The sequence below is a fragment of the Aricia agestis genome, chromosome 15 (genome assembly GCF_905147365.1).
Source record: "Aricia agestis chromosome 15, ilAriAges1.1, whole genome shotgun sequence".
In the NCBI taxonomy this organism is placed as follows: domain Eukaryota; kingdom Metazoa; phylum Arthropoda; class Insecta; order Lepidoptera; family Lycaenidae; genus Aricia; species Aricia agestis.
Window position 1 is genome coordinate 4,818,220 of NC_056420.1, and position 13,594 is coordinate 4,831,813.

The following is a 13,594-nucleotide window of genomic DNA, read 5'->3' on the forward strand; positions in this document are numbered from 1 at the left end:
TACGTTTGCAGTTAATACTCAAATGTGATAACGACTCATACGGCTACCATTCGATTGATTTATTATATTTAAAAGCCATAATGAGTAGGTAATCATGATTGCTACGACGTCAACAGTATGCACGAATGAAGACGATCGTGGGCAATCATAAACCAATATGCTGCGTTTGTAATCGCCTGTAGGAGGTATTTGTCCATCATGATAATAAACAATAATTTGGAAGGTGTATTTCTGCCGTCAGGTCGACGGCAACATTTAAATGTCTTTATTATTTATCATTTTGACACGGCGGTCTGCATGACGGGCATCGCATATTATGTCTTAACGTGACATTATAATCGCATATGCCAATTAGTTGATAATGCCACCGAAGCTGCGCTGAAGATTAATATTTTGCAACTGGATAAATGCGACGTTTAGATTAAAATTGAATATGTGTGTGTCTGTTGTGGCTACCTTTTAGTTAAAGAACTATCGGCCGCACTTACCGCCGTACTCAGAGACATTTAATTACGATTAACCTTCAATTTAATAAAGAGTTTGACAGATAATGTATGGGGCTTATGTCAAAATCTTCACTATTTTTTTTAAATTTGCCTATGCTGTCCCACTGCTGGGCAAAGGCCTCCCCCAGAGTCTTCCATTTTTGTCGAGTATACAATTGAGTAATTAATATTCGTCTCTTATTGGGGCACTAAGAGCAATACCCATGCGATTTTTTTAATCGGATAAAAAGTAAAAGAAAGCACATAATATTTCATCTACGGGTGATTCTAGAATAGCGTGTCGTGATAGCGACCGGAAACTCGACGACAGTACTTCTGAAATATCTCAGTCATTGTTACAATATGTAACACTATAATATTATTATGTTCATAATTGAGCTATAGAGTTCTCAATTTTTTTAATCTCAAAAGCTTGGACTTGTTGCGCAAATGGACGAATTTAAATAAATATTAGCGCTTTTAATTTTACTTTCCGTTGCATCCGTCGCAGGCGTCATAACGAGCGGTATTTTGCCTAGATCATTTGGAGTTATAAATCACAGCAGATCAAGTTGCTAATGCGTTATTCGTGTCGGCGAGCGTCTCATTTTGGTAGTGCGCCGTTAACCTATTGTGACTAAATGGGAGTCAATTTCAGCATTCTCATATTTGTCAGTTGTTATATTAGCTACAATGAATGGTTGGTCAGTTACAATTTCGGTCGATCGTGTTTAGCTTAGGGCGTTTCTATATTAGTTTATGCTGTCCCGTGTTCTATCATTTTCGACGTTATTTTCAATATTAGGCATTTATTTTGTGCTATTTGAATTTGCATTGGATGATATTGGAATTTGGAAGGTTTTCTATAATTGCGTCACTGAAACTACATATTATATGATAGGTATATGATAACTTTCTGTATGTATATCGCTTATGTTATTCTAATCCTACATTAATAGAGCTTCTTACATGTATGCTATGTTAATGACTGAATCTGGAATTTAAAACACTTTTGAGGTTATAATCTCTCTTCAATCGTCTTATAAATATAAGAAAACCATTTTGTATTAGAATGGACGATCTCTGGACATTGAAGAGCACTAGGCTTAAAATAAAACGCTCGTGTTTGTTAGTTTATGCTAAGCAAACATCATTGATTGCGCATAGAATAAACAGGTACGCGTGATTGAAACAATAAAAAGGTGTATAAAAGACGGTATTTTTGTATGAGTCGGCTGGGGCTGGGGGTTAGTCCGGATGTTTGATATGTGAGCCCTGATAAGCGACCACGCGACACTTGAACCCCTCGTTGGCTCCTGCCTGCCTGCCGGCTACTTATTGATTGCCGACACCTACTAATGTTAACATACAAGCTAATATTGACTAGCGAGGAAGTGTTTGCGTCCAGCGTAAGTTGCAGTAGGTAGACTAGTAAAGTACTTATAGTCAAAATGGGTACTATCACTTATAAAAAGCCGTAGTGAGGTGTTTGTTTACTACTTTTCCTATCTAATGATTTGATTTGATGCAAATTTTTATTAAAGGTATGGTAGTAGTTTTAAGGCTCTGAAATTAACGCATGAGCTTCATCTTGTAAAGGTAGAGCGTTCTTGGCGTATTCAGCATGGTTTAGCTCGTGAAGGAGTCGCAGGTAAAAATAAAAATATGATCTGTCTTATTTACATATCCTCATTAATTATGGTTTGAGGCAACTTAAGTATTCGAGAAAATTCAGCTTAATCGTCTCTAAATTAACCATTAAAGTCAACAAGCTGGAAATGTCTCAAAAACCAATGTGCATCGTTAACTTTAGATGTATTACTGTTACTTAGGTTGGGTTGCACCAGAGGCGTGGTTAAAGTTAAAGTTAAGGTTAAAGTTATGGTTATAGTTAAGGCTAAATTTAGCTTTAACTTTAACCTTAACTTTGACCGGAGAAATTGACAGATGACAGCCGGTCCAACAAGGTTATAAATGAACGTGGGCGGGGCGCTGCTGGTAAAGAACTGTCAAAAATGGCGTTTGTGTATGATGACAGCGTTAGTTCCTTTTTTCGCCACGTGCATTTAAAACCTTGTCGAGCTCTATGGTTATGGTTAAATATGGCGTCTTGATGGCGTCCATTTTTAACTTTAACCAAAGATTTGACATTTTGCGTTGTAGTTAAAGTTATAGTTACAGCTTTATAGTTAAAGTTATAGTTAAAGTTAGTTGGTGCAACCCAACCTTAAAATATAGTCTGTAGATCCAAAGCAATTTTAAACTGAACAAGATTTATTGAACCTAGGCTCGTACTCAATAAGATGTATGTTATAATTAGTTTCGTGTTGTAATATTTATATTCAGCATTAAGTCAGGCGGATCGTGAGTCGTGAGGTAGCCGGTTAAGAGCTAATCCGAATAGGAGTTAAAATTAACTAGGGCCGTATATCTGATAGATATTTTAAGTTTTATCCCGCTGCAGCGCTGCCCGCTACCGGTAGTGGCGGTGGTCACGATCGATGTTATAATTCCAGCTCTATGTGGGATGATAAATGAGAATTATGTGTTTTACTTTGACTTTGGTACTACGTTAGTGTAACTCTTAAGGTTCCTCATTGGTCCATGATGGATAACTATGATTGTGAAAATATATATAGGATACAATCGATGTTGATCATGGACAATCATAGACGCATATACGCTCATCTGCACGATCTTAATCGTTTGTAGGTATTGATCCATCATGAGCCAAAGTGGAGGGACCGAATAAAGTTACTATTGCTACTACTTTTACCATCGCAATAGGTAAATTGGTCTGTTTAACTTGTTGTTTTATCTACTCAAGTATCAAGTAAAAATATATTTTGCAATTATTTTAACACCTTATAAAACAAATGTTCATGCAGGCCGGTGTGTTGATATCATTAATATCGTAAATGACTTGAGAAATTAAAACATGACTGCTCTCTCCATAGAAACAAAATCTTAAAAGCAGCTGCCGTGTACAGAAAGCATTACCAGGTGTCATACGACATTTATATACTTACGAGGAGCACTTTCAAGCGATTACTTACCGTGATCCATACTAATATTATAAATGCGAAAGTATCTCTGTCTGTCTGTCTGTCTGTCTGTCTGTCTGTCTGTCTGTCTGTCTGTCTGTCTGTCTGTCTGTCTGTCTTGCTTTCACGCCAAAACTACTGAACCGATTGCAATGAAATTTTGTATACAGTTATTCTAGAGTCTGAGAAAGGACATAGGCTACATTTTGATGTGGGAAAATATCTTATTTCCATGAAAATTTCGATGAAAATAAATTCGCATTGCGCGTGGCCAGCGCTCATCCCGGGGGTCCTGGGTTCGAGTCCCGCAGGCGGAACAAAAAGTTTTCAATTTTCCTGGGTCACGGATGTGTATTAAAATAAAATTTCAAAAATCTTAAACATATTTTATGTATAATATTATAAAAAATCCAGAAATATATCGATGGAATGAACATTTTAGTTTTAATACGATTCAACAGATGGCGTTTTATTTTTTACTTTATTGTAACATAGAACTAATCATACTTATTAGTTAGTATGTTTTTGTTTATAGTTTTTAATACGTAAGAATATGATGTTTAATCCATACTAATATTATAAATGCGAAAGTATCTCTGTCTGTCTGTCTGTCTGTCTTGCTTTCACGCCAAAACTACTGAACCGATTGCAATGAAATTTTGTATACAGTTATTCTAGAGTCTGAGAAAGGACATAGGCTACATTTTGATGTGGGAAAATATCTTATTTCCATGAAAATTTCGATGAAAATGAATTCGCATTGCGCGTGGCCAGCACTCATCCCGGGGGTCCTGGGTTCGAGTCCCGCAGGCGGAACAAAAAGTTTTCAATTTTCCTGGGTCTTGGATGTGTATTGAAATAAAATTTCAAAAATCTTAAACATATTTTATGTACTAGCTGTTGCCCGCGACTTCGTCCGCGTGGACTTCAGTTTATAGCGCGCGATGTCAACAAAATTGGTGTCAAAAGCTTTTATAAAAAAACCCTGGTACCCCTTAAATCAATAGAGCTGTGCAGTGTGCACACAATAAGTATTTCATTTTTTTATATTAAACTTTATATTTTATGCCAAATTTTAAAGCTTATTTAGCCCTCCAATTACACAACTTTACCCATAAACTATTTATCATTGATAGATTTAAGGTTACGTCACACACAGATAAAGTACTGAGTTATTTAATACCGTAGAATAGATATAACAATCGAAAAAAATCGAAGCTTAAATGTAAGATGATACCACGTCTTATAGAAAGACTTTTGAGCAAGCGTCAGCGCGATGTAGAAGACTCACGGCGCCATCTATTATGAATTGTTGGAACTAACTTAATTTGAACAAATTTACGCATTTTCACCCCCTTACAACCCTTTTTTCCAGTAAAAAAAGTAGCCTATGTCCTTTCTCAGGCTTTAGACTATCTGTATACAAAATTTCATTACAATCGGTTCGGAAGTTTTGGCGTTTGGCGTGAAAGCGAGACTGACAGACAGACAGAGATAGTTTTGGCGTTTGGCGTGAAAGCGAGACTGACAGACAGACAGACAGACAGAGATACGTTCGCATTTATAATATTAGTATAGATTATGTGCACACTGCACAGCTGTTTTTGGGTATTTTGATTAATTAAGGGCCGCGCTACACCGGAATAGCAGCGGCGAGGCGAGCACTTTCAGCGCTGCCATTCCGGTGTAGCGCGGCCCTAAGAGGGGTACCACTTGCCAGGGTTTTAAAAAGTTTTTAAATTTGACAAATTTTGTTGACACCGCGCGCTATAAACTAAAGTCCACGCAGACGAAGTCGCGGGCAACAGCTAGTAGTCTATAAAATAAATATATAAGCCGATTATTGATACTTGTGTCGATAAATTTAAATATTAATTGTAAATTTTACTGCTATAGCTTTAATAAACTTAGGTACCACATAATATATCCACCACTGAAAGTGCGGTAAGCTAGAATCGATAGCGGTAACCAATCAAATTAAAAAATACTTTGATTCACAATTTAATCTCAGGGATGTCCCTAAAAATAAAAAAGCCTTACGAGTGTGAATTATTCCAATTTCAAAGCACCAAGTGCAATGACCAATAGGTTAAAGAACTATTTAGTGGATTTGCAATAGGTACATGTCACTTAGCCGGTAGCAAAATCCGATGTTGGGTTACTAGAGAACTGAATGGGTGAATTGCGGTCAGCGAAGTACGCCCGATGGATTACGACACAGATCAATCTCAGCCAGGCTTAGACCTCTCACTTAATTATCCGTGGAAATATTGTGATAGTAGCATATAAATAATAGTAATTATGAGTTTCGTGCCCTAAAAGTAGTAAAGAGTAGTACTAAAGAGTACTAAAGTTTTGATAGGGTCAAAAGTTAATTTATTTCAAGAAGTGTCTTCAGACCTGTCTCTTTGTACGTCATACGCTTAGATTAGCGAATGGCTTATTTTAAGATTATAATAATTTACATGAATGATTGTAATCGTATCTTAAAATATCCTCATATTTACGAAGAACGAAAGAGAGAACCAATTCACATTAACTCAGACAATATGATATTAATCCAAAGATTAACTTCTGGCATAAGTACTTAAAGCACCTTCATAAATAACTCTAAAATGCTTATCCTTAAATACAAAGATCAAGAAAACAACATGACATTTAAAAAGATATTGTATTTAGTTTTTTAAGTTTAGTTTCAGTAACATGTCCGTGCCTATTTGATAAAGTATCTAATTATTATCAAACTGAGGTCACTAACAAAATATATTTTAACGTTTTTATTAGCTAATGGGCTGTATGTATGTAACGGAATCTTTGAGCACAATTTTTACCTATCTCCAGTAGTTTAATTAATTCGAAACTTTGCATATTAAGAGCCAATGACAGTGCAAAAATAATTTGTAAAAATAATAATAATAATAAATCGTGTTTTTTATATTTTTTTTCAAACTTAATTGTTGCAGTTCGCGTCGCCGGCGGCTGAGAGCGGCGCGTGCGGGAGTAGTACATCCTCGTCTACGTCGTCGTCGTCATCGTCATCCTCGTCGTCCTCGTCGTCGTCGTCGGATTCGGACTCGCCAGATGTCGCCGCTGGCGTCTCCGTCGACGATACGTCGCTCGTCGCGGCGTGTCCCTTACAGGTATGGTCAAATCCCCCTTACTAGAACATCCTCGTCGTCATCATCGTCCTCGTCGTCGGACTCGGACTCGCCAGGTGTCCCCGCCGGCATATCCGTCGACGATACGTCGCTCGTCTCGGTCGTGACCCACAGATTGAAAAGCACTGCCCTAAAGTATTATCACTTATTTTTGTTACACCCTGTATAAGTTCTGTCAAGTACCTCTTAAGTTTGGGATCTTACACATACCCCATGTGGCAAATATCCCATAAAACTTAGATGACATATTGATCCCGTATGTTTTTGTCAAATATCTTTTAAAGGTTTAAATTTGAACCTCGGAGGCTGGAAGTGTGACACGAGAATATTATGTAGGTATATTAAGTGGTAGTAAGTAATCTTAGAAGTGTTATTCTAATATGTGCAGGTCATCGACGACGCGGACCTCGCAGAACTATTTCCGGAGCAGACGCCGAGCGCGCCGGCGCAACAGCCCAATTTCACGACCTTCTCCGTGCATAACGCGCCAGAAAACGACGACAAGTCCGTGGCGGACAACGGTGAGATACATCATCATATCACTGTAAACACTTCAGAACTTACGTTTATAATAAACTAGATGACGGCCGCAACTCTATTGTGCCAAAATACCACTTTAGCAAAAATAGCAACAAAAACTAACCTATCCTGTCCCGTCTATTAAAGTATCTCCATTCCAAATTTCGTCTAAGTCGATTCATCCGTTTAAACGAGTAGAGGTAACAGACAGACAGACACATTATCGCATTTATAATATTTATAATCATTCCTTACAGGCGACGGGTCCAGCAGCGAAATGGAGCTGACGCCCCAACTCGTGACGGCCGCTATACAGAGAGCGACGGCCGATTCCTCCGGATCGGAAAACGAGTGCTCCAACTCCGACATAGTGAACCAAAACGCGTCCCACTATGCTTCCAGCCTTTTACAGGAGTTTGTGGCGCGAACACAGCTGCTAAGCAGCACCACGCCACTAAACTCTATAAATACACCCTCGTCGTCTTCCCTATCGTGCAACATAAACACGAACCCGATAGAAGGCGTGGGCATCAGTGATTGCGTCCTCGGACAAATAAACAGCCTCCCAGAAATACAACCTATAGCTACAAACTATCTGAGCGGCTCCCAAAATCTAAGTCCCCAGCAAACGGAGGAGTTTTCCCAAATTAATAAGGCTCTCGAGGAAATCACTTCCGTCGCTGACTCCGTTGAGATGTCCCTTCCCAATCCGCCTGGTCTGGATGACTGCGTGGATAATAACGACTTTATGAACTTGGACATAGCCTCGGGCGGTTCGGAGATCGGAAGCGCGAGCGACCTTATGAAAAGTTCTCCAATTACAGTCGTCAATAGTGATGTGAACGCCCTAAATAGAATAGACTCTCAAAAATTAGACGCTAGCAGTATGAATTCGATAGAATCTCAGGAGGACGTTAAGAATGTCGTAGTCGAGTCTAGAAGAAAACGCGGGCGTCCCCGAAAAGTTAGGAAAACTGAAGATAATGAATCTCAGAAAGAGGATAAATCTGTTGTTAATGTTATTAATGATTTCCATAATAATAACGATCCACCGAACGTATCTCCGGACTCAGGAATCTTATCTAATAACAATTCACCCACCCATTCGCCGATGCGTAGACATGATGTCGCAGAAACTCATAGAAGCCACAGTAAAAAATCACAACAAAAAGAAAACACCACAGTAGAGAGAAAGAGCATGCGTTCAAAATCTCGAAGTCGGGCCCACCCCAGATCGGATTCTAGCGAATGCGACTTCCAAAAAAAGAGAATAGAAAATGAAATTAAACAAATCAAAACGGAAGCACCGTCACCGGTTCCTCTAAAACAGGAACCCACAAAATTTGATAAGGCTAAGAAAAATGATCACAAGCTAGATATAGCCGCATTAGATAGGATGTTGTACGCCACAGACAGAGTCTTATATCCTCCTCGGAAGAAGGTAGGTCGGAAGCCCCAAACTAAATCTAGAACAACTAAAACTACAACCAAAACTCTAAAGGATAAAAATCAGTATGACTCTGCTGATAGCGACGATGATTCTTTACCATCGAATAGATCTGTCCTTTCCGGAGTTTACGCTAAAAGGAAGGAGTTAAACAGTAAACTCTCTAATTTGCCTAAAAGTAACAAAAGCAAGCCAGTGAGCAATTCGTGGCGGGAACACCAAAGCGAGAACGAAGCGGCGGCTGACGATCCATTAGATCCGACGTGGAAGGAGATCGACCTAAACCCGAAGTATAAGGACATACTATCAGGATACAAAAGTGACTACGAGTTCAAACCATACAAGAGTTGCAGTAAACTGATAGAGTCCGGTTACAAAAGTGACTACGGCTGTAGATCGGGTTACAAGAGTGATTGCTACCGCTCGGGATACAAAACGGACCACAGATCGGGATACAAAAGTGATAAGTCGGGATACAAAACCGATTATAGCACGAGAAGTACGAGAAGAAGAACAAGAAAGTTCAAGAAAACTCGGTCCGTCAGAAACAGATCGTACTACAAAAATCAAAAACATTTCGTATCTGATCAGGAGATTTTACTCTTGACGAATAAAACATTCAGTAGCCTAACATTGGGCCACAGTTCCAGTGATTCGGAATGTGAAGCGTTTTTGAGGAAGCCAAGCGCGAGCCCTAAATATGTGAGCGTTTGCACGAAATATCCATTCATATCAAGACACAATTACGGCTTCACAAAATCAAGCCAAAAGCATATTTTGAGGCTAAACTCGTCTGACCCATTTGCACCTGGTCCAGTGTTTAGTGGCTTGCAAAGACCGATCACTACTTGCAACATTTTTAAACTTAGTCATAACAATAACAACACCCTACTAAAACCTCCGTCTAAAACTAGTCATGTCAATAGTTCACTACCCTCGTTGAAGCCAGCATTTACTCATAAATTTGGAGCATCACCTATATGTGGTAACAATAAGACAGTACCTAAAAAAGAAAAAGATGTTTTGCGCGAGCTGCCTCGGACCTCGTCTCCGAAAAGTCGCAAACAAGCAAAGACGTCGTCAACATCCTCAAAAAAGGAAAATGCCTTAAAAGCCTTGCCAAGTATTTTTGAAAGGGCCAAAAACAGTTATATACCGAATAAGTCGCTTTCGCGAAATGTGTTTCTGAATTTCAAGAAACCCAACATTAAACCCACATATAACATTAAAAAACAAAGAAGGACAGTGGTTCTAGCTCCGCCTAAAATCAACTTTAAACCCACTGAACGACCTTCGAGAATTACAATAAAAACTGAAAGTAAACACCATAGACACAGAAGCAAACGCCGACATCGTTCTAGATCGGTATCGAGATCCAGGGATTCATGTGCAAATAGAAATTCAGTAGAATCAATAGACCAAAAGTTTACACAAGACATGGATACGTTGATTTCAAATTTCATAAAGCTATGTCAGGTTGCCCCAAAAATGATCGCCTCTGCCTCACCGAGCCATCAAAAAGTAATTGAAAAAGAAAAACCCGCTGAACTGCCTCCCCCCAAAGTAAATAAGAGAGCGTCTAAAAAACGGAAGACTTCAGACAATCAAGAAATAACGACACCCACGTCAAAGAGGAGGCATAAAAAACAGTTAACCGAGTCCCAAAATAAAGGAGGCAAGGACACAAATGAACACAAGCTGCCGTTAAAGAAAAGGCACTATCATATAAACTCATCCACAAATAATTCTTTGAGCTTGAGTCTAGTCACCGCCGAATTTGATGAAAATTCTAAAACTGAGGGTAGCCCAGAAAAGTTTTTGTGTACCGAAACCGATTGCATGGGTGACATACAAACAAACGACAGTGATGGATCCTCCAAAACAAAACCAAATGAGAAAAACAAAAAAAGCTCTGAGAATTTGAAAACTAATACAAGCGATTCAAAAGAACAGCGTATCGAGGGATCTCCGAGATCTTCTAAAGTGACTGGTTCAGATTCAACCGCTTGTAAAGATGAGAACGCTGCGACATCACCCACGCACCAGTCTGCAAGTACTGAGGAGCTAACTATTAAAAAACCTTCGGCCGAACAGTCCGAATTGTCGAAGAAAATTTATGAGACATCTGAAAAACTGAAGGCTGTTCATAAAATGGTTAATGATTTGGAGAAATCACTGCCGAAATCCAAAGATAGCGATTCCAAGGTTGAGTCGTTGAAATCAGAGACACATAAAACATCCTCCCCCAGGTCGGAAAGAAAAGCTTCACCTGTGCGAAATTCGGCGCCAATAGTAACACCGAAAAAGCGTCACAGGCTCGAAGCCGATAAAGTGATCGCCAACTCCAGTTTAGATCAAGTCGTCCAATCACTTTCTAAAAAGCTGTCAGAGGATAAAACTTCAAGCAGCAGCTCTGCTAAGGATACCTCATCGAAAGATGAATCGACTGAATCAGAAAAAACACCCCAGACACCAAGCAGTGTATCTTCATCGAACAACACAACTGCGGATCCTCTCAAGACTATGTCAGCTCGATCACTGTACAAAAGTTCAATACTACCAGCTCAAAAATCTGAAATTATGACCAGAAAGAAGAACAGATTGGAAGGTCTCACTAGTAACCTAGTATCAAAAATAAATCCGAGTGCAGCAACAAAAGTATTGGATACCCTCTTGAATAACAATATTCGGAAGTCAATAGAATCAAGAATTCTGGAAAAAGAAAAGAGTGGTAGTGACAGCTGTAGCTCTAGTAAGAGTGATGATAAAGGAAGAGATTCGCCTCAAGTCAGCACTAGAGCGAGTGTCATCAAATCACCCGTGTCAAAAGGTAAAGTTATCGAATCAAAGAAACAGAAGTCGGAGGATCAAGGAAATAACGACCTAATCAATTTAGAAAAGCCGACTGGGATTTTTGAGCCCTCGGTTGACCTAGAGGACCAAATTCCTAAGTCTTCGATTTGCGTAAATAACCTTTTGATGGACTCGAATAAGGATAAAAATAAGATTTTGGATGTGGAGTCGGAAATTCCTCTGTCGCTGATATCCGAAATTGCAGAACCCATCGTAAGGCAAAAAAGGAGCGAGTCGATTGCGGCCGTTATATCCGATAAAATTCAAGAAACTACCGGCGGACACAATCTGCGCCAGCCAAAACGAAACTTAAACAGCGATAACGACGAGACAAATGACAAGAAAAAGAAGAAAACGGGCAATAGTATTATAAGAGAGAGTAAATTGGTATTACCACCTAAAATCTTAGTGCCTAAGGTCCAGACTGAGAGGCTGTCGATGGCAGAGCTAAATAAAAAATGCAACCTCAACAAACCTGTCGAAAAAAGTGATACAAATGAAAATAAGAATGTAGATTCGAGCAAAAAGAAACCTAGGCGGCGCAAAGCCATCAACAGAACTGGATTCCCGAACATTAAAAAGAAAAAGAAGAAAGTGGAGCCGAATCAGAGTGCCGTTTCAGATAACCAGCTCACATCTGAAGATACAGACCACTCCGTTTTTGAAAGAGTTCCGAAAGATGGTGAGGCGATGAGTAGCTTCTTAGAAAGAACAACCAGCAAAAAAGCGGAACTTAAAGTTATTTTAAATAAGGACGAAATGCCTAAACAAGGACGATTGACTGTCGTGTCGCTAGAAAAATTACAAGGCAAGGACGTGTTAAAAGATAACAATAACAAAACGACTCCATCTGATAAGAGCACCGAAAAGAAATCAAATTCCTCGATATTAAGAGCTCCATCTTTGCAATTAAAACAGACAAAACCAGACAAAGAACTGAAGAATCACGTCAACAAATGGGAGGTTTTAAGTGAAACCGACAGTATTCCTTCTTTGACGAGCTCGTTAGGCAACGATCCAGAAGATAGTATTCCTTTGAGTCTGCTACATCTGAAAGCTTCGAAGCCTGCGTGTCGTTTAGATAATAATCTAGATCGGCTCAAGCGAAAGACGCGAGCGTTGTCACCCTCGAATGAAATAGAGGAGATATTATCCAAGAGAAAGAACGTAGAGAAGAACAACAAAGTGGGATTGAGACCTAAGTCGAGTTTGGCGATATTGTACCCGAGAGAACGGAGGATGACGAGGAGTTCCGAAGATTGCAAGACGAAGGGACGGAAGACGGAGACCAAAAAACTCGTGTCCGAAGTCGAGGAGGAAAAAATCGCTAAACCTTTAGGTATAACGACCAGAAGAAAGTCCAGGTCGTGTCAAGCGCACAAAAAAGCACATGAGGCTCAGTCCAGCTCTCGAGAGAGTTCTCTAGACACGGTCACCAGTCAGAGGCTTATACCTAAATCTCGAGAACCCTCGCTAGACACTTTGCAGGATAACGACGAAAATGAGCCGCTTCCTTTGCACGAGAAAGAGATAGATTTCGAGAAGAGCATCGACGTACTATCCAAAAGCATCATCTGTAAGAAACGCGTCGCGTCCTCTCGTGATGAGAGTCCAGCCAGCAGCGTCGACAACCGGGACAAACCTACCGTGTCCAAGAAGAATCCCCGGCTCAGAAAAAAGTTCCTAGTAGCTGGACTATTCTCAGACTACTACAAGGAAGAGTAAGTATTTTTAATAGTGTTGTAATATTTTTATTAATAACTTGTATTTTCAGAAGCTATACAATATGTAACAAAATTAAGTGATAATAGTTTAGGGTGTGTAGAAACAATGAAGTAAAAGTAATTCTTTCAGCACTTCTACTTTCACATTTATTTTTTTGGAAAAGCACAGACACCCTAAAGTATTATCACGTTGTTTTGTTACACTTGTATAAATATTAAAATCTTTTTTATTTGTATTATATCAACTAAGGTTATGACAATATTGTAAACATATTTTTTTGAAATCTTGCTTAACACCTTTCTTTAATCTTCTACTTGCTGGTTTCATGCATACTTTGGACACTTTTTGAATTTAGAATTTTCT

At 39.2% G+C, this 13,594-nt stretch overlaps 1 protein-coding gene across 3 annotated transcripts in view; it reads left to right on the forward strand.

The window, feature by feature from the left end:
• LOC121734094 overlaps nucleotides 1–13,594 on the forward strand; it is an 83,970-nt gene that overhangs the window by 47,930 nt on the left and 22,446 nt on the right. For all 3 annotated transcript variants that reach the window (XM_042124507.1, XM_042124508.1, XM_042124509.1), the window contains 3 exons: nucleotides 6,493–6,669; nucleotides 7,076–7,208; nucleotides 7,464–13,227. In XM_042124507.1, coding sequence (XP_041980441.1) covers nucleotides 6,493–6,669; nucleotides 7,076–7,208; nucleotides 7,464–13,227 — 6,074 coding nt within the window. The remainder of the gene's footprint in view (nucleotides 1–6,492; nucleotides 6,670–7,075; nucleotides 7,209–7,463; nucleotides 13,228–13,594) is intronic.